The 24,168-nt window shown below is 43.6% G+C and overlaps 2 protein-coding genes across 2 annotated transcripts; both read left to right on the top strand.

Annotated features, from left to right (window-relative positions):
* LOC106651785 (zinc finger protein 226-like) lies at window positions 1-1,628 on the top strand. Its single transcript, XM_014370455.2, has 3 exons — window positions 1-149; window positions 225-336; window positions 406-1,628. Exons 1-3 carry the CDS (start codon window positions 115-117, stop codon window positions 1,234-1,236), a joined length of 978 nt encoding a protein of 325 aa, XP_014225941.1. The 5' UTR covers window positions 1-114; the 3' UTR covers window positions 1,237-1,628.
* Window positions 1,629-21,889: 20,261 nt separating this feature from the next.
* On the top strand, window positions 21,890-24,168 carry LOC106651768 (flocculation protein FLO11-like). The gene is made up of 3 exons (XM_023463420.1): window positions 21,890-22,209; window positions 22,303-23,048; window positions 23,154-24,168. The coding sequence occupies exons 1-3, from the start codon at window positions 22,029-22,031 to the stop codon at window positions 23,676-23,678; spliced, it is 1,452 nt and encodes a 483-aa protein (XP_023319188.1). The 5' UTR covers window positions 21,890-22,028; the 3' UTR covers window positions 23,679-24,168.

Genomic DNA, 24,168 nt, shown 5'->3' with positions numbered 1-24,168 from the left:
CAAAGTAAAGTGAACATATAGGAGCTCTATATTATCCTGTGAAGTATTTTTGCATTTGGTTAGCTTGATGAGTGAAATCATCACGACAGGATTAATTGTGTTAACGCGAAAAGGATGGAATCCAGTAGTTTATTTAATTGTGTCTTCAGGTAATTTTCATATCATAAGTACCGAATCATGAAAATATTGGAACGAAATACTCGACCTTTTTGGGGTTATTTCAGAGTGAAGGAGGAGCCTAGCGATGTGTCGCTCAATGAAAATGATCGTGATATGATTGACCAGAAACTCGATCTGAAAAACTTTCAACCCTTGCCATTTTCGCCAGTAAATTCAGTAAGTTTTTATAATTATGCGTAACTCATATTTTTATTATAATGTAACTTATCTTTCATTTTTCAACAGGCTCAAGCCCTTTCAAAATGTGACGAAGTGGAAATAGTTGTTGAGTGCGAAGACGTCAAGCCCAATATTAACTTATTAACAGTTAAAAGAATTGACGATGATTTTCCGCATCATTCACGAATTTTTGGAGACCGCGAAGGTTATAAATGTCAAAACGTATTTAAAACAGAAACAACAGGTGAAGTGGTACAGGAAGTTTTTGGTGACGTTACCGAACAGTTGAATTTAAATTTCGATCGTGAACTTGTCGAACAAAGTAAAAAAAGAAGAATTAAACAAGGTATTAAAAAACACATGGGTGCAGCGCATAATGATCGGAAATCTTATTGTGATATTTGCGGAAAAACCTTTGCACAAAAAAGTTATCTCAAAATACACGTCGATTCGGTGCACAATGGTATTAAATACACATGTGATTTATGCCAAAAGACATTCGCAAGAAAAAGTTATCTCCAAATGCACGTCGATTCGATGCATAATGGTATGGGTCACCCGTGTGGTGTATGTGGAAAAACATTTGCACGAAAGGATATTGTCAAACTCCACATCGATTCGGTGCACAATGGTATTAAAAACACATGTGATTTATGCCAAAAGACATTCACAAGAAAAAGTTATCTCCAAATTCACATCGATTCGATGCATAATGGTATCAACTACAAATGTGATGAATGCCAAAACACATTCTCGTGCAAGCAATATCTCAAAATCCACATCGATGCGGTGCATAATGAAATCACTCATGCATGTGATCAACGCGAAAAAAAGCATGTAACACGAAAAAATCTTCATAGGGGCATTAAATCAAAGCATATCAAACGTTGCATGTGATCAATGCGGAAAATTATTTTCATAAAATAGTCGTTTTAAAACTCACATTAATGTATCGCACAATGGTATCAGTAATCAAATATAAATGTGACGTGCACGGAAAGATATCCTCAACTGAGAGATAATCTTAAAATGCGCATTAATTTGTCACACAATGATGTATTATTTGTGATAGAGTGAAAATCTTTAAAAATTTACATGTGTTCGATGCACAAAAGTATGTTACGAATGAAAATTCTGGCGGAAAAAAGTGACTCGTAGAAGATGCATCTTAAAACCCTAATTTATATAGTGCGCTCATTGACACACTACAACTTAATTCAAGAATAAAATTTAGTGTACACTTATGTGAGATTCAATCTGAAACAATCCGCCAATACCATACACTAAATTCCGTTTTACAGTGGTTGTTTCAGATCTAATGTCACAACGAGTGCACAAGTACAAAATACTATTAAAAATGTTTATTTTTAATATAATATCATAAATTTCTTTAATGTTATCTGATTCCGTAAAAACAATATTGAAATTATATATTAAAAGATTCAATAAATTTTTGAAGGAAAATATATGAAGTACACCTTAATTTTAAGTAATAAAATAAATATTTTTTTATAATTCTATGCGTTTTTAGCGACTTACTTACGTGTTGTATGGAAAATTGTAAATTCATTGAATCCTCGTGAATCTTTGTTTTGTTATTCGGTTTACTATAGCCGAAACGAGAGTTAAAAGCTCCGGCAAGAAGAGAGAAAATAGTACATTAATTTTAAGTCAGGTGACAAAAATCTCAATCGCAATCTTATAAACCCTCGAATTCAAAAAAATCCTTTATAGAATTGCTCATAAATTTTATTCCGAGTCAAAAGTAGCCACTTTTACCTTTCCGTCTATAAATAAATTTATATAAACGTTATCGCAAGCTCCCACATTTATAAATATAAATTTTGTCGAGGCTCTCATATGTATACTTACGAGAGAGAGAGAGAGGGGGTCCGATAAAGAGGAAAACAAGTGCAAAACCGCAGCGCAAGACAAAAGGAGAGGAAAGAATCTTGCGGGCGAGGCCTCGGCTCTTTCAAGCGTCGATGTAATGCCTCTCTCTCTAAGGTCGAGGTCGTTATAACGGCTCTAATCTTTCTTTCTCTCTTTCTGCTGCACCAGGGATAGAGAGAGAGAGAGAGAGAGAGAGAGAGAGAGAGAAAGAGAGCAGCAGCGGGTGTCTTATCTTTCTCTTTTATGTACTCGTTTATCTACTAGCCATAGCTTTTATATAAATGACCGCTCCGTGGTGTGCAGTATATGCAACGGCAGCCACGAGGCGATGATCGTCGGTGAGCAGCACTGCTACTAGTATATAGTAATAATATATAGGTATAGGGAAAGCAACAGCATCGCCTCGTCGTCGCGCATCATCGCGTGCGCGTTATGCGCTGCTGCTGCAGTGCTCAAAAAAGAAGCAACAACAACGACACACATACTCGTTTGGGTAATTTTCGCTCGTTCCAAGAAATTTCGCGTGTCGTCGTCGTCGTCGTCGTCGTTGGTTGCTGCCGCTGCAGGTGTGCGCAGAGTGTATAAATATCGAGGCAGCAGCAGCAGCATGTGTATATATATATGAATTTGTGCGTTATATGCCGCGCGCTTAACCGCAGACAGGATATACCCGCGGAGCTCAATGAGGACGTGCCTAATGTATCATTGGCCGAGGCAGGTATATAGAGGAGGCAGTCAGGCGAGCGCACGAGTCAAAAGAAGAAAATCACGCTGCTGCTGCTGCTCTCTGCGGTGTATATGTATATATCGAGAGGAGCAAGAAGTCCTGCGCGCACCTGAGTTTCTTTCAATATCTCTCGTTCAGCCTCCTGCGCGATTTCGATTTCTGCCTCTCTGCATCTCTTCTCTCTCGAGAGTAGAGAGCTGCACTGCGCAGCATAGCCGAAAAAATAACACACGGGTAAAAGTGCAATTCATCTCGTTCGCGAGCACACGTATATATGTACGCACGCACCGGAAAGTAATAATGGCATTGTGCCCTCTCCTCCCTCCCTGCTAAACTGCATCGCGGAGCAATCTCGTCTTTCCTCCTTTTTAGCCTCTGTGCGCTGAGCGCACCTTTTCTCTTTCTCTCTCTCTCTCAGCTTGACCAGCAGCAGCAGCAGCAAGTACAGTAGCCGATGAGTTAAATTGCGTTACATCTCTCCTCCTCGTCGTATGTGCAAAGGGGGTGTCTGTGTGCGCGCAGGTCCTTTGAATGTAATTTAGAGCGTGTGCGCCGCGTGCAGCACGTATTATATTCCTCCAGTAGTGTCCTCTCTGCGCCTCGCCAATGGGCCCTCTTACTTTTATACGTAGTATATTATATGGCGGTCGGCGGCGCGGGCGCAGCAGCGTAAAATCGGAAGCTACGCGGCATCGAGACAAAGGAGAGAGACCCCGGCCGGCCCTGCGCGGTGCAGAGACAGGGGCGCTCGTCCTCGCTTCTGTTATATATATAACGTTAATATTCCGACAAAGTAAAGCGAGAGAGGCGCGGTGCGTGCGGCGATTCGACGAAAGGGTCCTGCGAAGCTCGCGAGTCGCTGCGCGCTATGATCGTACTGTATGCAAAGCAGTCCTCTCCGCCGCTGCTCTTAAACTCCACCTTCCTTTCAAGTTCGTTGTGTGTGTGTGTGTGTGTGTCGCGCTTGTGTATATGTATTCGGTTTCACCTGTAGGCCTACTATATACTATGCCACTACTGTATAACGCGCGGCTGCGGCGCGCAGAGCAAAGAGAGAATCGACTTTGTGTCTGTGCCCGCACGCAGAAAGTCGAAAGTCGCTGCGCTAACCCACACCACTTTTCATTGTCTTTCTCTCTCTCTGTGGACGCACATACAATATGCTCGTGTGTTTATATATCGAGAGGAAAAGGGGGTGAACGCGGGCCGATATATTATTATTTTGCACGTGCCGAAAACCCAAAAACCGGGACCAGTATACTTACCGCACATCGGCTTTTTCCTGTCTCTCTCTTTCTCTCTCGGCTAAGTATAATCATCGAAATCGCGCCCAGATGGTTCGGGATTTGGATAATTGGCCCCGATAACCGCTTATAGTACTGTTTGTGTTGTTGTGTATAAGTAGCTGACGAGAGGATAGAGCAGACATCGCGGAGCCGCTAATGTACATCGTATGTATAATGCACGCGTAAGCATGCACTATATGATACTACTACTGTAATATACCCTCGCGTTCGCTCGAATTAATTGGCGTAAAGAATATAAGTAAGCTCGACTCGCGAGTAAAAAAAGCCCCCCCCCCCTGCCACTGTTTGTATCGCTCCGTTATTATATATATATTGTTGTTGTTGTTGTTGTTGCTTGTCTCTCCTTCCACGTTGAGGCATCGAGAAGCTGAAAACAACACAACACAACTAACTAAATAAATAAATAATACCGTGCCGAGCACTTCTGCTCAGCAAGCGTGAAAGTATTTGCGAATGTGTATAGCAGTGGTAGTAGTAGTTGGTCTTTTACGCAGCGCGCTCTTTGACACTCCATTAATTTTTCGTATTCATTAGCCTCTCTTCGTTAAATATGCGCGGCCGCCGCTGTTGCACTCGGCTCGGCTCGGTCGGCGAGAGGTCAGACGCGTGGTGCACGCGCCTAATAATAGTAAAAAAGAAGACGGAGCAGCGGCGGCGGTGATCGCAGCGAAGCGTGCACATACTTATAGCAGCAGCAGCAGCAGCTGAGCTTGTAGTTAGGTAGGTAGTGGTGGATAGTGTGCATGTGCCCGATGTGCGAGCAGAACGGGTTAATGGCCATTATATGCCGAGAGAGAGAGAGAGAGAGACTCGACCCGCGCCACGCACCAGCGTTATTAGAACATTTATTACGTATTATATATATGCGGCGCACGAGCTTTTATACTTATTTACTTGCGCCGCAGCGTCAACTGCGCAACGAACCGATGCGCACACGCTGTTCCGTGTGTGTATCATACGCGAATATCATTAGTGGGTCATTAGCGCGATTTTCCATTGCGATATTTCGAGACAGAAAAGACGCGACTTTTCTTTTGCTTTTCCGTCCTCTTATATAGTTTCAGAAAGGTTCACCACCCAAACGTACGTGTCACATTAAAATAGATAGAGAATTATAAGATGCCACCACCTCCGCGAGACGCATATGATATATCTGAACGCGGGGCGCTTTACGAGCGTCCGGCACTTTCCGTATAAGATATTATGTGCTCGGACAATATAGTGCACAAATGCTAAAGCAGCTCTCATACGTGTATAATGAAGTTGTTGCATATACAGGGCTATATATAATGCAGATGTAGTTTTGAAATTTATATTCGCGAGCCCGAGCGAGAGACGACTAGCTACTAATACCACTACGCCTGCTGCTAAAGAAATCGGTAAGTTCTATACGTAGCTAGCTCAGTCGCGAGTTCGTTATAATACGTACGTCTGCGCGATATTATAGATTTATGCGTTCTCTTTCGCATGCAGCAAATATACGCGCACCTCTAACACGCGATAAGAATTTTCCTTATTCTCTCTTCTCTTCGGGGGATATCCTGCGCGAGAGAGAGCTCGACAATAATAATGCTAATTGGGGCCTAAATATCTCACGCGTCGGACGCGTGCCGATCGCCTCATCATCATCATCATCATCGTCGTCGTCGTCGTCGTCGTCTTCGTTCATGCGAGCTGCTGCTGCTGCTCCTTCATTGCGTCGAAGAAGAAGAAGCTGCCGCTCTCTCTTATAATAATATAACCTGGTGAGGTTGCTCGCTGTATACGTCTGTGTCCGTGTGTATGTGTGCATGCGAGCTCGTCGGCTATATACTCGCGCGCGCGCGCGTATAATTTAACGAGGCACGCGCTGCTTCGCGATGCTGTATAAGCGATAATCATCTCTGCTGCTGCTGCTGCTGCTGCTGCGCTCGTGTGGAGAGAAGCTGAGCTGTCTCTCGTCAGAATTTCAGCTTCCTCCTCCCGTGCGCGGATATATTTATACCGATCCGTCGGTGATCGGCAGCAAAAGTCGCTGCTGTTGCGGCGGCGACCCACCCACGTTGACGATCGCGTCCGGATCAAAACTATATCTCTACTGGTATAAGTGCGTCGCGATGTGTATAGTATATATTTTTTTATGTATATACCCCCGTCGCTCGAGTGACCTCGCGAAAAAACTCCCAATACATAATATAACGATAAATTAATTAAGATCGGCTGTATATAGCTCGCGAGCACGTATAAGTAAGGTAGCTAGCTAGCTCTCAGGTAGCTCGAGCGTGTATTTATTAGATTGGCAGGATAGATGGTCATGCAGCAGCATCACCACTGTGCACTGCACACTGCGCTTCTATGCTATGCCATGCTCGCGCTTCCTGCTAAGCCGCTGCACTTCTTGCCTTGCGTCCAAGCGCGAGTGCGTATGTGTATGTATGTACACATGCTTGGCTGAGCGCGTGCCCTGGGTCAGTTCTCCGCAGTACACATTTTCTTCTTCTTTTTTTAATGAGCTAGCGTCGACGCGCGTACGTTTGTGTATAATAGGAAACATCATATACGTATGTGAGCTCATTAAGTGCGCGCTATATTTTATAAAACTAGCGGGTGCAACTATTGTATACATGAATTTCATACATATACAGCTCGAGCGAGGATGATTTTTTTTCTTTTGTAATATTATATATAAATTCACGCTCGTGTCGAACAAAACGTATATGGGCGCGTATCTGTTTACGCTTTGCGTATGTATATAGTCATCCGTGCCGACACCGCTGCTTATGTGTTCCTTTTTTTGCCTTGTTATCTATAAGTCCGGGTCCCCGCCGACAAAAAAAATCGTTTAAGCGAGATAATTAATGACTTACTTATTAACTTCGTCGTCGACGTCGTCTTTGCATCTTCGCGCGCGCGCGCCCGTACAAACAACCGGTCTCTCTTTTTATGCGTATATTATATTTGCTTCGGTTTTTGTCGGGTCTAAAAAAATCGGACGAAATTAAGTCAATAACCCCGAAGCCGAACGCGCGACGAAAGACGAGAGACCGTAAAAGTTCTCTTGCGAAAGCAAAATAAGCTGTTTATGTATAAAGGGCCCGATAAGCTCTCTCTCGGGCCAAAATGACTTTGTTAATCTTGCCCCTCTTATACGAGACGCGCGCACCGAATATATGCAGATAACCCTTATATCTATATAGTCGCGCGCGCGGCGCGGCATAAAAGGCGCAGCGCAACTATATAAGGTCACAAAAGTCCAACTGCAGGCTGGCGCGAAAAAACGTCCCGAGACAGAGAGAAATCCTTCGAGTCGTATCTTTTTAGGCTGCGCTGCAGTGCAGTGCTGTTGCGCAGAGCTCGAGCAGCAGCTAACGCACGCGTTACAAGGGTGAGAGAGACCGGTTGGACCGGTAAGGTGTATTATGGGAATGCAACGAAATGAAATCATTAACTACTCCTTCGACACACTCGTATATATATATATCTACGCTCGTACACGGATCGTATAAGCTCGCTGCTCTTTTTCAATTGCCCACAGTTCTATAGAGAGACGTGTGCTGCTGCTGCTGCTGCGTCTATATAAGCTAACGAGAAAACACAAGCATCAGCAGCGCAGAGAGCCGCGCCCTTTCAACTGTGTAAATTTCGATCGTTAAAATCGGTATATAGATATCTCCGGTGTGTGTGTATATATATATACACGGGACGTGGATAAAGGATTAAAGCGACTATTGGACTCGGAATAAGTTTTTCAGCCTTTTTTATCCGAGCCAATTAGAGGTTGCAGCGCTGCGTTGAGTGCAGCAGCAGCAGCCGCACACAGTTTTATACGTCATCACGACGACGAGTATATAAGAGAAAAGGAAAGAGCCTCTCGCGCAGATAAACGTGGATATGACGATGATTGCCTGGCTGATGCTGCTGCCGTAGGGATTATTATGTTGTTTCGTATCTTTAAGCCGAGAGAGACAGAGAGAGCAGAGAGCTCGAGTGTATGCCTCTATATAGCGGGATTCCTTATATTGACATTGATGTGACTTTTATAATGAATAATACAAATGTGTTTATGGCGCAGTTTGCCGCGCGCGCGCTCGGCTCCGAATATAATTGAAACGTAAAAGTTCAATTATTATTTCGCTGCGCTCGCACGGATCGATTTCGCTGCGCGAATCATACATTTTTCGACCAAAAGGCAGTTTCGAGAGACCTCGTAAAAGCATTAAAGACGTGTGCGCCTGAATCTCGGTCGCGATGAAAAATAATGATTTATGTACCGGTGCTTCGCGGTGGACGAGCGGCCAAGTGCAATATTCGACGAGAGAGAGAGAGCAAAGTGTAATAAGGCTAAGACGACGACGACGCGAACGAGATCGTATCGTTGGCTCGTTTTCAATATATTATGCGATGGATACGTGTAGGAACGAAAAATCGAAATGGGCCTCCCGGAAAACGATGGGATTTTCTATTTTGAGCAGTGATTGAAAGTAACTATAACGCTCATCTCGGAAAATTCAACTCCGACAAATTATCCCGGCGACTAATCGTCTCTTTTTACCTTCTATCGGTATCCTCTTATTTACCTGAATTTAAACTCGGTAAAGTGTCAGTTGCGCAAATCTACTCAATTGTCTCGTGCGTCGCATCATTATGGTGTTGGAATTTGTAATGAATCAGCAGAACCAGCCGTTATTCATGCAAAACAATTACCTTTATAACAAGGATAGCATTGGCGCCTCGGCCAAATTCATTTTGCGGTGTGTCGCTTCCAATACTGGTATCGGGTGCAAGTGCAAGGTATATATACCAGTACCGAAGATGAAAATGGTGTTATCGAACACAGCTGCCAAGCAGTCGAACAAGCTGAGATCGATGCCATGAAGAGGCTAAACAAGATTAAGGACTTATCGAAATTATCGAAGGATCTAGGAGGTATCCTCGAAAAACGTCAGTTTTTACTCCATTTCTCTTATCGAATATAAAATCAATGTTGTTCTTATCATATTCTATCGATTTAATCCCGCTCGTTTACACAAATACTGTGTATAAACGCGTCCAACAGACTTTGCTGATTTCGTGCAGACGCTGACTTCCGATGATCGTATGATATTCGTCGATTTTTAACAGTCTTACATCGGTGCTTTTACCGATGAATTCCTTGACGCTGACGTCAACGCGATATTTCTTTCATTATGCCCAACGCATTGGAGGCTTCGGATATGCAAGCACAGCACGTTACGATCGACTAATAAATCGTTAAATTGCAATTTTTGCCCTAAACTTATAAATGCATCGATATCTTGGCCATTGAAGTATTTTAAGATAGTGACCATTGGCGAAGCGTGGGTGGAAAATTCAATCGATTTCTATCCTTTCACGCGCAATTGAGTCAATTTTTACAGATTCAATGAATTGATTCTAAAATGTAACGAAGTGTATGATGAACCCTGGTAGAAATGCTCAACATTAATAATGGACAGATGAGCAGAAAATGTCCATTAAAAATATTTTAAAATACGTTATCAATAATTGTTTTGATTTGGGGGATATTTATGTCCTAATAATGTTGTGAATATTGAACGCATTTTGAATGAACTAACGCGAAACTATAGCGTTTCAAAAAAATGAACCACCTTTCAATCATTTTAAATACGAAAATATCACTTGAAGCCTTCACCACTAGATGGCGAGTACCACTATGTATGTAAATCTGCAAGTGGCAAAATCAAAATAGTTGTACAAAAGTCAAAGAACAGTTTTGATAAAATAACAATTATACAACGTTTTTATTTCTTATTAAGGACGTTGGGGAAGCAACCGAGTTCAAATCAGCAACTGTAAAGAAACAGCGGAAGGTAGTTACTTAATTTGACTAGATGTCCACGAAAAAAAAAGATCTTTTTAAGATCTTTTTAAGAACGTCTCAATTATGAGCCTCAGTGAGATGTTTTGAGATGTTTTTAAGACGCTCAACAATTGCTTGATTGACTTTCGTTCGCTGACTTTGAGTTTACGTCTTTGGTTTTGTGGCTTGCTCCTGATAAGCTAGAACATAAAAAGTATTCATTTTGGTAATTCAGAACTTATGAAAAATAGAATATTAGATAATTTAGAGAGAACAAGAAATAAATTTTAACCCATTAGTCGTGCGCGACGGTTTTCTTGCTTGTTTTTCCTCGTTTTCCTCATTGTCACTAGAATTTATTCTTCTAATTCGTTTGAAACTTTTTGTGACTGTGTTGTCATGGACTTCACAAACGCCATTTTCATCATTTCTTTTGGATTCATTATCCGAAAAAATGGACTTGTTCGTGAAATTATCTGCGTTCGCAGCTGCTCGCAGTTTAGCTATTGAGGAGTTTATTTTTCGCTTCGACTTTTTCAATTCTCTTTATGTGGCCACAGTTGTAACACTATTTTTCGAGCTATTTACTCCCAAAATTTCTCCGCTATTTGATACTTTTAAAGTTTCTAGCCACGCTTCCTCTATTGAAATAATACGGAAAAAACATATATTTTGTACATACATTTGAGGCACAATTGAAATGTAAAATCTCTGCGAGGAAGCAAAAACATTTAAAAATATGCTGAAAAAGGCTCATTTTTATTCAAATATTATCATTTTCATCATTAAGATGTTGAAAAGATCTTATCAAGACATTTTTTTACGTCGATGAGGTTAATATCAAGGTATTCATTAAATACTTGGATTTTAAAATTGGTACAAAAAGTCTTGAAATAGTCTTTTTCGACAAGAACAAAAACATCTTGATAAGATCTCGGAAACGTCTCAGTAAAAATCAATTTTTGAGCGTCTTAAAAACATCTCAAAACATCTCACTGATGCTCATATTTGAAACGTTCTTAAAAAGATCTAAAAAAGATCTTTTTTTTCGTGGGTGGGTCGGTGGTATCACGCGCATTTTTGTCTGCTACTAACCTCTCGAGTTAGACTGCATGAATAGCAAACACGACATTTTTTTATTTTTATAAAATTACTTTGAAATATGCTCGTGAATATACAACATAACGGATACCGTTTGAAAGGTAATATTTTTATTTGTAATTACGCGACATTTGGTCACGATCTCCCAATTTATCCTCAAGTTACATTAAAAATTGTGCGAGAAATCTTGCGCGCTTCTATGAATAGCCACTTTAAAAAGTGTACTTTTGAAATTAAAATTTACAAAATTTAACTCGACGAACGAAGCTAAAATTTCGGGAGAAAATTATAAGGGTTTTTAACTATCGATTCCCGAAGTTTCAACTTCGTGGTTGACGGTTCTCAGCGTCCTTAAGTATAGCTCATAATGAAATTCAGCTGTCACCGCTAGATGTCGAGTACCTCTACATCTATAAATCTGCAAGTGGCAAAGTCAAAATAGTCGTATAAGTCAAATCGCGCTCATTGGTAATGGTATATCTGTATTGATATTTTTTTTGTATATTCTATTTAATTTTCATTTCTATCAGTGCCACTCGAACGAATAATCAATCGGTAAAATACGAGATAATTGAAACGAGCCTCACAGCGAGTGTAAACGACTCGTCGAAATCGAAGACAACGGCCGTGCACGTCTCCTATTGCGGCATTATATGCCTCGTCGTCCAGCAGGAGCGATCGTTCATAACGTCACTTCCGCTCTCGAGTCCGAGTGAATCGCAGCGTACATACGCGTATCGCCTCGATAGAAATTCCGAAGCCGATCGGTGTACATCAGTCAATGCGCGCGCGGCTCATATTGCTCGAGCATAGTCCCCCACGTCGCGATCTCGTATATACATACATCAACACTCCATTAAGTTCGCGAGCTCGGTGCATGTGCCGCCGCACATTTAAAAACCCTCGACTCAGCAGCGGCAGTTACATATATAGATATTTGCGCTCGCGCGGTTATATAACACAGAACGAAGAGTCTCTCGTGCCAGCCAACGACGATGCTCGAATATAATATGTTCTCGTCCATCGTCCGTCCGTTCGTCGTGTATTAATAATGGAGTGGTAAATAGCGCGCGCTGGGGCCGTTTCAGCCGCGATACCGCTTCGCTCTCGCGATCGATCTTTTACACGATTATGATTTTACATTATCCTCTTCTCTCTCTGTGTAGAGCTCATCTCGGTGCTTACACATACATATAGAGGCTGCTACAAGTATAAGACCCATAACACGGGGCAATGTGATCAGCAGCAGCAGCAGCCGCCGAGCTTGTAATCGGCCTGTTTGGATCGTTTGCCTGCTTTTTTCAGCGGAGCCGCAGAAAATTCATGCATAACATTGAACTGAATTATAAGTGGCCTCGCTCGCGCGTGTAGTTATAACGTTATGTGTATGTACGTAGGATATACATAAGGCCGCAGCTCGCGAGGTAAAACTTGTACCTTTAATACCGATATATATTGTATGTTTGGCTACGTTAGAGAGAAAACCTCGGCGATGATGTAAATCAGCTGATCGCGCGGGGCCCCGAACATCGTTGCATCTTTTTTTCTCAATTTTTTTTCTTTTTTTTTATCATCATCGTCGCTTCGGCGATCGTCGTCGTTGGCGGCTGCGGCAAATGCACACAACTACTATACATACATACGCACCAGCCACCACGTCGTCGCGATGGTGGCTAGAGAGCACATTACATACCTGCTACACACGCACACACGCGCGCGGAAATTATGTTGCGGTTGTTGTCGAGTCGAACCGCTCGCGCGCCGTGTACTTAGTATCGTACACACATACACTACCACACACGGCCGCCAAGTATAGTAGTGCCGATCGCTCGTAAAATATTACCGGAAGATCGCTACGCGCTTTTTCGCTATCTTATATACGCTGCTGCTGTCGTCTTATTTTACCCTTTTCACCGCCCGAACGATCTTTCTGTACAAACAGAGGTGCGCGATCGTCGCTGGTTATCGACACATTTTTTCAATTATTCGTTCGATCGCAGAATTTTTCATATCGGGTCGAGTGCGTGTGTCGCGCAGAACGTAAACAGCTTCGTGCGTGTGCATCATGTGCGTGCATGCGACTCTTTTTTACGAGGAAGACTTTGCGTGTGTGCTCCTTCGCGATCGCTCACTCTGTTATAATAATGTATGCGCGCAGAGGAGTTTGAATCTGCAAAGAGGAGAAAGAGAGAGAAAGAAAGAGAGAGAGATAGGATGTGGTCACTCGGCGCCGCCTATCCTGTACCGCAATATATATACATGCGTACATGTCTTCTATAGTATTAGTATATACCTATATGGGGCAAATTTCCTGAAGTGTCCTAGCACTCTGCCGCACGGCATTTTTTGGCCGAATCACTCAATTTCTAACTCGCTGTAAAAGTATCAAAACGCCCCTCAAAAAAATAACTAACTAGTGATTTCGATAGGAAATTTCCTCAGCTTTCCAATAGTGAGGTCCAATTTCCTGGAATTTTCCATTTTCACCCGGAAAATGGTCATTAAACATTCAGAGCTCAATATCTCGAAAAACGCCACTTTTTTTGCTTTTTTTATCGTTTCAATCGAAAGATGAGGTCTTTTTACATCGGGTATGGTAGTTTTCAGAGTGTATTTTTGATGAAAACTAAGGAAAATACGGGAGGATTTAGTTAGCGCTCGGCCGCTCGGCGTGATTTCCAGCCTTGCGCGGCTCGCTGTAACACGTAACTCGCTCTTATGAGATAGTGATTTGGCTGGAAAAATAAATAAACATATGTTTTCGATAGGAAATTTTCTCAGCTTTCTCATGGTGTAGTTGGATTTTCCAATAATTTTCATTTTCACCAGAAAAAATGGACTTGAAGGTTTATTTTCTACTTTTTCTAATGAAAATGAAAATTATTGGAAAATCTGACTACACCATGAGAAAGCTGAGAAAATTTCCTATCGAAAACATATGTTTATTTATTTTTCCAGCCAAATCACTATCTCATAAGAGCGAGTTACGTGTTACAGCGAGCCGCGCAAGGCTGGAAATCACGCCGAGCGGCCGAGCGCTAACTAAATCCTCCCGTATTTTCCTTAGTTTTCATCAAAAATACACTCTGAAAACTACCATACCCGATGTAAAAAGACCTCATCTTTCGATTGAAACAATAAAAAAAGCAAAAAAAGTGGCGTTTTTCGAGATATTGAGCTCTGAATGTTTAATGACCATTTTCCGGGTGAAAATGGAAAATTCCAGGAAATTGGACCTCACCATCGGAAAGCCGAGGAAATTTCCTATCGAAATCACTAGTTAGTTATTTTTTTGAGGGGCGTTTTGATACTTTTACAGCGAGTTAGAAATTGAGTGATTCGGCCAAAAAATGCCGTGCGGCAGAGCGCTAGGACACTTCAGGAAATTTGCCCCATATACGCGATCGTATAAAAGGAGAGGGAGCGACGACGACGACGACGAGCTCTCCTTAGCTGTTTTACGTCCTCGTCCTCCGCAGAAGCATCTTTTCTCTCTCTTCCTCGCTCCAAGCTCGACGACGAGCTATCTCTCTCTCTCGGCTGGTATGGTGAATGAACTTGCGTGAATGGGCGAGCGAGTATTTCTTGAATGGCTTGGGTTGCTGCCGCTGCTGCACACACGCGTGTTTCTCTCTACTCCTGCTGCAGGCTATATCATCGTGCCGCGCGCTGCATATACACTACTCGATGTGCTGCTGCTTCTTCTCCTCTCCTCGGAGCGCACGTATGCACATGCGTATACACCGCTGCTACTTCGGGACCTTAATGAAAAAATTAAAAAAAGGATATTGCCTCGCGGCTTTTCTTTTTTCAAAAGCTTCGATACCATCTCTCGTGCCGAAGCACACGAGTAAAAGAGAAAAAAAGAGGGAGAGAGAGAGTAAGAGGGCGCAGAAACCCGATTCTTCTTTATGACTCGGCTGCTGCTGCAGCTCGTTGCGATGCTGCCGTGTGCGTACGTGCGGTACTACAACTACTACTACTAAATATAATACAAGAGAGAGAGAGAGAGAGAGAGAGAGATGGACGGGCGAGCAAATTGTAACGATCGATCTGTAACGAATGGCTCGAAGAAAATTACCTAAGCATGTATGTAGCTGCTGGATATGAAAGATTTGGCGCGCGTATAACGACGCGCACGTTTTTAACGGGCTCGAATTTATTTGACTAATCGCCCCCATATTCCCGCACTCGTGTGCGTATGACTAATTTTTCATCGGCGTCGTACCTATACATCGCGCTATGTATATGATTAAAAGTTTTGCATTTCGCCAAGATATATCCGAGACGTGGCTTACGAAAATCGGTTTTATACACAAGCTGAAATTTATTCAGAGATCGTGCAGTCGTCGTTGCATCGCGCAATTCCAACTGCTGCCGCGATCGCTTTCCAAATCTCTCTCTTATACTCCAAAATAGTCTCGGAAAATCGTGTTTATGCATATCATTGAATTTTCGTACACCGATTCGTGTGGCTATTGTTTACCAAAGATACGACTGTTACGCGATTAGCTCGGCGATTTCTAAATCGATGTACGATATACACGTTTACGTACAGCAACGCGATGATCGAGATACATTGAGATGTGTTTTATATCCTTCCAATGCATCCAAAGTATAACGTAATCTATAACAGCGGTGCAGACATGAATGAATATGTATATGGGGGAATCGGGGAGGAGGACGCGACGCGCAACAGGTGAATGAATGGCATCGCGCGCACACTCAGCTCTCTCACGACATAATGCAACAACAACAATCGTATACGTGAGCTCCAAAAGATGCACGTAAACGTATGTTAACTCGTGTACACGCGCGCGAGAGACATTAACTTATGAGAAGAGGAAATCTCCACCTTTTAAGTAAGCGGACACACACACACACACACACACAGGACACTGTCGTCGAGCTCTCCCGCGTAAAGGACTACTACTACTACTACAGTACTCGGTAAAAGTCGGGGCGTGTAGTGCGTTGCTTACGCTCCCACAACTACGCGGCATATAGCAGCAGTGCTGCACATCACGATGACGCTCTGATTCTTCTTCGTCTTCTCCGCTTCTGCCGCTGCTGTGTACCGACGCTGATGAGAGAGCGAAGAGTGTAGTGCGCGGACAGGAAGCCTAATAAACGCATATTGTACGCGTACGTACGCATACGTATAGGATCTTCGCATGGGGGGTCCCTCTCTTTCGATTCTTTGCTGTCTGTGTGCGCGCATGCAAATATACATACATTCCTACCGTTGACGAAGACTACTGCTCATGTGCCCTTCGCATATCCGAGTCGCAGAGAGCTACCTACCTACTACTATAACTCGTCTTTCCTCTCTCTGCCGCCACTGCTGCTCTTGCTCCATTTATTATTATACGCATTAAGCAGGACGCGGTGTAGTGCCCAGCCGACATTGGGCGTAGCCCGAGCGAAAGAAGGACGACGATGCGATGCAGGATGCGTCGAGCGAGAGATCACTGCAATTGCGTAACGTATCGCGCGAGGGGCATATTATTTATATGTTATATGCGTTTCTATGAGAATTTATAATACATGTTGATGCTCCCGCGCGGTCAAGCTCGTGGAGTTGGTCGACGGAGGAAAAGAAATTGTAACTTCTCGCGCGGGTGCAGAAGAGAGAGAAACGAACAACTACTATATATACGTCGCGAACGTAGCTGCGTATATAGTAGTAGTAGATAGTATAATAGATGGCCGAGTCGCGATAATGCGGCTGCCGCTGCGCCTCGCCCGGCCGGCCGCACAAAAGGTCCATACAGCTACCGCAGAGTAGAGAGAAAGAGAGATTTAACGAGATCGCGCGGTGTGTATACGTCGGGGGGGCCTTTCTCTCCTCTCTATTTTACCCTTATATACCACTGCGTGATTGACGTTAAAACACTGCGAATCTCTCTCTTTCTCTCTCTTCCTGTGTATGTATAGGTATGCCTCTACTGTTGACTATATACCGCTTCGCGGCTGCATAGCTATGCATATAAAAAGGGCGCGGTTGGGGCACCAAGACGACGACGACGACAAGCATGCACGCGGTGACTCGGCACTGCAGCAGCGGCGCACACAAGGCTTATATCTCTTCTCTGTGTGTGTGTGTATGTGCGCTGGACATCAGGGCTACCGATAAAAGAGCGAGAGAGAGAGCGAACAATGGCCTGGGATGAGAGAGAGATTTTCTTTCTCTCTCTCTACTCGTGCCGCACGCGCGTAGGTAGAGAAGCGCGAGATCAGCAGCAGCACAGAGCGCGCAAAAGTGCGTATAGAAAGAGAGAGAGAGAGAGAGAGAGGCAGGCCCCGGTAACGAGCGACGAAGGCCGCGACGACGTGCTGCTGTTGCTGCTGCTGCAGAAAAGGCACATAGTAGTATATACGTGGGCCATATATCAAGCCGCTCGCTACTCCCGTGGCGTGTCTGTGTCTGTGTCTGTGTGTGTGTGTGTGTGGAAAGAAAGAGAAAGACCGATAACGAGCTGTACCTTCGGATGCTGCTGCTCTTGCATCGATGTACACTGCGCACAGCGTGTTTAGCATCGCCCTGCCCTTCTCTCTCTCTCTCGCTCTCTTTTACGCTTCGCAGCTCCTTTATGTGTACCATACGTATAAGCTGCATCGCGAGCCCGCGCGTACGGATAATACAAAAGAGAGAGAGAGAGAGAGAGAGCAGCTAGTGTGACATGAATACTATACTATAACCCGTGTATATAGCGACCTTTTTGTATTATATCGCGTTATACGTACTACGCGAGGACAACTGGATGTCGCCTATACATACCTCGTAGCTCGCGAGCCTAGAAGGAGGCGCTTATTGCGGTGCTGCGGGTTGAAGGAATTTGATTATCGGTTGTACTCGCGCGCACAGTGCGGACCGACGCTAGTTCGTAATTATGCCGATTAATTAGATATAAAGTATGCTTCCTCGCATTTTTGCGCGCATCGGGGCTTTTTCTCTAGGCATAACGTATACGCGTAATGCATGTTTAATGAGAGCTAGCTGTATCGTCAATTAATTAAACAGTTGTCCACCATACGCGCAGCTATTGATTCTCTATATATATGTGTGTACTCACCTTCTTGCTTCTTGCTGCTATATCATTTTTATATGTATAGTAAAATGGCAAACCGAACGAAAACTGCAAGAGCCTGTAAAATATTATATATCTAGATGCAGTCTGTGAGCCATGTTCGCATTCCGGAATGATAAATATTATAAGAAATAACGAATATTCGGAATGTGTAAACATTCTTTCATTCCGAAATTTTGTTTGCCTGAATTTTCCATGTTCCGTTTCCATTATTCCGATTTTCAAGCATACCGAATTTTGCACATTCCGAATATTCATTACTCCTAATAATTATCATTCCGAAATGCAAACATGGCTCGATCTCGCGTACATGTACACACATACATACTCAAGGGCTTGACAACGAACGCACATGAGAAAGTACATGAGAGATTTCAGTCGTGCGTGAAAAATGCCCAAAACAAAATAGAGAAAAAATCGCGTTAAATTTAAAAGTGTATGAAAGTCGTAATAAATAATTGTTACGCTATCGTTGCGAGAGAGGCCCGCGCAGGGCGAGCTGCACGAAGAGTAAACACGCTTATTATACCCTGTATACATTTACTAAATACTAAACACAATACATTGGTAATGTATACATCGCGTCGAGCGTCGCAGAAATTGGAATAAACTCGTGCTGTCTCGCGGCACAGTGTCCTTGTCTCGGAGAAAATTTTTGTTCTCAACCCGCGTCGTAAAAAAAAAGAAAATACAAGTGAACGTCATGGATCCAGCCGAGCCAGAACAACCGTCGACGAGCCGCGACATCGTCGGGTCTACCAAGAGACGGCTCAGATCGTTACCGCAGAAAAAATCAACAGGTTGCTTCACATTTATTGATATTTTTTTTTACTTTGGCTTTGAGTTTTAACGTATGAATTTTTTATCGACGCGATTATTTTTTTGTTCAAAAGGCGACGAAGGCAAGTTTGTTTTATATTTACCGGGATCGCGAACCCGATTACTCAACGAGTCGAGTAGGACATTGAGTTCTCCGAGTAGTATCTCACGATCGCCGATCCAGCGGAATCTTAACTCGTTGCCGAGGAGGTCGTCCCCGCGCGAGCAGCCAGCGAGAGCCACCGTGATCGTCTCGCCGTCTCAAAATCGGAACTTGTCACCGTCGGCCGCTGCGAGCCCCATGACTTCCCCGTCATCGATGTTGAAGCAGCCGCATCTGACGAAAAGTACCACGATGTCACCCCCCTCAAGAACAATGACTTCCCCGTCGTCGTCGTCGTCGTCGTCGGTGATTCGGATGAACGGTACCTGTACACCAACGAAGCATAATTTCAACTCGTTGCCACCGGCTGCAAGCTCGACGACCTCCCCGTCGTCGATGTTGAAGCAGCTACATCTGACGAAAAGTACCACGATGTCACCGCCGTCAAGCTCGATGACTCCTCCGTCATCGTCGTCGGCGATTCGGACGAACGGTACCTGTACACCACCGAAGCAAAATTTCAACTCGTTGCCACCGGCTGCAAGCTCGATGACTTCCCCGTCGTCGTCGTCGTCGTCGGCGATTCGGACAAACGGTACCTGTACACCACCGAGGCAAAATTTCAACTCGTTGCCACCGGCTGCAAGCTCGACGACTTCCCGGTCGTCCCCGTCGTCCCCGTCGTCGTCGTCGACGTGGGTTCGGACGAAAGGTACTTGGACACCACCGAGGCAAGATTCGAACTCGTCGCCATCAGTTTCAAGCTCGATGCCTTCCCCGTCGTCGTCGTCGCAAGATCCGGAAACGTCGCCGATCTTGAGGCTGCTTCTGACGAAAGATAGCAAGGTTTCCCCGTCGAAGTACTGGAAGCTGAAGCAGCAGCTGGCGAAAAATCTGAACTCGTCCGAATCGGCCGTGAGCTCGACGACTTCCCCTTCAATCACGGTGGAGCAGTTGGCGATAGGTCTCCGGATCATAACGCCGCCCCGAACACCGTCGAGGTCGGCTCGGAGCTCGCGCCTCGGCCAAAACTGGCGCTCGGCGGCGAAAAAGAAAAACAGCCTCATCGGAAAGCCGACGAAGAAGCGTGGCACCTGCCCGAAATGCCACTGGATCTGGACGGTATGTCAGTGTAGCGGAGGAAACAAAAAAGAAAGAAATTAGGTCGCTACCGATGGTAATCGAATGGCAGGCTGATGTATATATTGTATGTGTGACTGTGTGTCCGTGTATACTTGAGTGTCATCGTTCAGTTGTGATTAGTTATACATTTAAATCGACATACTGCGCGAGTCATGCAAAAAATTTGTTCTTTCATTTTTTTTCAATTTTTAATTAAAGTATGCGTATACGTACGCATGTATATGTAGTATGAATTCGGACAAAAATTGACTTTTTTTTTGTATATTTTTAGTACACTGCGACAGAAACATTGTATGTATAAACCAATTAGTTTGGCCGAATTATTTGACAAAAACAAAATTCTTTCCGTTCATCGAATTAAAGTAGAAATTTGGCTGAAAATGAAATTGAAAGAAAAAGAGAAAAAAGACCCATAGAACGAATAAATTCAGTCAGGATAAACGTATACTGCACTTGCCCTTTTTTTTAAACTATTTTCATTTTAACTTTTTCCACCTGTACCCAAGATATGCTTATGACCTCAGTATGCACGTGAAGAAGAATAGAAAAAGATTTCGCGTATGCGCGAGAGAGCTTGCAAGCACATAGATGTGAATGGAGAGGCGAAGAAGATGAGTCGACAAGTCTAATAAGTTACACACGACGACGATTCGGGGGATCATTTGAACAGTGACAAAAAAAGTAAAAATTCTTTTTAAGTTGCTAGAATTATAAATAAATTTCTTATTTTAACTCGATTTTAGTTAAATAAGCCTTTCATGGGCTACCAACTTTTTACATCATTTTCAATTCTAAACAGCATTATTTTTGGTGTCGATTAGAGCCCGTGACATGGAAGAAAAATTCTGGATTTGCTCAAAATAGTAATGCGAAAAACCGAAAGAAAACTGCAAGCAAGCATGTCTATAGATGGAGTCTATATGTGTCAGCGTGAGTGAAGCCCCAATTTGTTCACTCTTGATGGGAGTTTTCTTGTGAATTTTTGGCATGAAATAACACATTTTGTGTATACCACTGCGCGTGGAAAAGCTCGACTTTGCAACTGAGAAAGAGATAAAATTTGTCCCTTATAAAAGAAGCTCCGTGTAGATAATCGCGGGCAGTCGAAAAATTTGATAAGTACATCTCCAATGTTGCCCCGAAATTTTCCGCGTATAGTATATTTTGAATTATCGCTGAACAAAAATTCTCTTTTGAATGCGCTTCTTTGCAAGGCAATTGCAAACTACTGCAAACTACTAGCTTCGCAGTTTATTATAGCGAGACTTTGAATTTCACTCTACGTTTAATCTGCCGATAATCAGGCTCGATTATTGGAGTTAGATGACGTGATAGCTCCTGCGTGTGCATGAACGCACTCAAGGGCTTGACAACAAACGCACATGAAAAAGTGCACGAGAGCCCAAAACAAAAAATAAAGAAAAACATTCACGTTAAATTCATAAGTGTATGAAAGTCATAATTATAATAAGTCGATAATAATAAGTCGAAAAGTAAACACGCAATTTCGGTCGCGTTTCTTACGCCGTATACATTTACTAAATATAATACGTTGTTGTTACGTACATAGTACCGAGTGCCGCAGAAGTTGGTATAAACTCGTGCTGTCTCGCGGCACAGTGTCCTTGTCTCCGAGAAAATTTTTGTTCTCAACCCGCGTCGTTGAAAAAAAATACAAGTGAATGTCATGGATCTATCCAAGCCAAAACAATCGTCGACGAGCCGCAGCAAGAAAGAAATACAAGAGGACGTCATGGATTCATCCGAACCAAAAAAACAAGAGAACGTCTTGGATCTATCCAAGCCAAAACAACAAGAGAACGCCATGGATCTATCCAAGCCAAAAGCACCGTCGGGAAAGTCAACAGGTTGCTTCACATTTATTCATTTTTTTTTTTTACTTTGGCTTTGAGTTTCAAAGTACGAATTTTTCATAACGCGACTGTTCTTTTACTCAAAAGGATTAGACAACGAATTGGGTAGGAGATGGAGTACTCCAAATAGTGTCGCACGATCGTCGAGCCAACAGAAACTTAACTCGTCGTTGAAGAGGTCGTCCTCGCATGAGCAGCCGTTCAGAGGTACTGCGATTGTATCGTCGACCCAAAAGTTGAAATCGTTGTCATCGGCTACAGGCTCGATGACTTCCCCGCCGTCGTCGCCGACCATGAAGCGGTATATTCGGACGAACAGTGCCCCGATATCACTGGAGGGAAATCGGAACTCGTCGCGGACGGCTGCAAGCTCGATGACTTTACCGCCGTCGTCATCGTCGATCTTGAAGCCGCCTATTCCGACGAAAAATACCTCGATGTCGCCGAAGCAAAATCTGAGCTCGAAGTCATCAGCTGCTATCCCGATGGCTTCCCCGTCGTCGAGCTTGAAGCAGCTGTATCTGACGATAAGTACCTCGATGGCCCCGAAGCAAAATCTGAGCTCGACGCCATCGACTGCAAGCTCGATGATTTCCCCGCCGACGTCATTGTCGATCTTGACGCAGCATATTCCGACAACAAATACGTCAATGTCGGCGACCCAAAATCTGAACCTGACGCTACCGTCACGTGTTCGGCCGAAAGGTACCTGGATACCACCGAGGCAAGATTTGAACTCGTCGACATCGTTTGTAAGTATTGCTCGTAAGAATTCGAAGAATAAAACCTCGATGTCACCGATCAAAAATCTGAACTCGGCACCATTGGGTGCACATCCGATGGTTACTGGGTCGAAGATGTCGAATCTGAAGCCGAATGAGACGGATAACACTTCGATGTCGCCGACCAAAAATCCGAACTCGACGCCATTGGTTGCAACGCCGAAGGCTTCCCCGTCAAAGATGTCGAATCTGAAGCAGAAGCGAACCAATAATATTCCGATGTCACCGAAGCATAATCTGAAATCGACGCCATTGGTTGTAATCCCGAAGGCTTCTCCGTCAAAGATTTTGGATCTGAAGCAGAATCAGACGATAAATACCTCGAAGTCGCCGACCAAAAATCCGAACTCGACGCCATTGGTTGTAATCCCGAAGGCTTTCCCGTCGAAGATGTCGAATCTAAAGCAGAATCAGACGGATAATGCCTCGATGTCGCTGACCCAAAATCCGAACTCGACGACTTCTTCGTTGTTCGCATTGGAGCAGATGTCACAAAATATCCAGATCTCGTCGAACCCAGATCCGAACTCGACGCAATTGGCCGCGACGCTGATGCAGGAGTTGGCGTTAAATACCTCCTACCCGGAAACCGTCGAGCCCAGCTCGGAGCTTGCGGGACAAAAGCCGCCCGCTGGCGACGAAGCCGAAAAAGATAAAAAGTCGTTAGAAAATCGACGATGAAGCCTGGTCCGCGCACGTGCCCGAAGTGCCACTGGAGGTTGAAATATTGCCCGTGTGACTGAGTCTAGCAGAGGCCTAAGTCTTTTAAAAATGTTCACCTGTGTATAGCAATTTGTGACTGTGTCGTAATACATATAATTTATGTAGTTTTTATGTGTGTGTGTGCGCGCGCCTTTATGCATTCTTAAAAGTTTTAAATCTAAATCGATATACTGCGCGAGTTCGAGACATTTTCTGTGCGCGAGTCATGCAAAAAAAATTGTATTTTCACATGTGTATGTAGTATGAATTCGGACAATAATCGACATTTTTTTGTGTGACAGAAACATTGTATGTACAAACGAATTAATTTGTCCGAATTATTTGACAAAAACAAAATTCTTTCCGTTCATCAAATTAAAGTAGGAATTTTGTCGAAAATTTAATGAAGAAAAAAGAGAAAAAAGACACATAGAACGAATAAATTCAGTCAAGGTAAACGTACACTGCA

The sequence above is a fragment of the Trichogramma pretiosum genome, unplaced genomic scaffold, assembly GCF_000599845.2.
Source record: "Trichogramma pretiosum strain Unisexual culture from Peru unplaced genomic scaffold, Tpre_2.0 scaffold160, whole genome shotgun sequence".
In the NCBI taxonomy this organism is placed as follows: Eukaryota; Metazoa; Arthropoda; class Insecta; order Hymenoptera; family Trichogrammatidae; genus Trichogramma; species Trichogramma pretiosum.
Note: the sequence above shows the minus strand (reverse complement) of the source record. Positions and strands in the feature narration are given on the sequence as shown.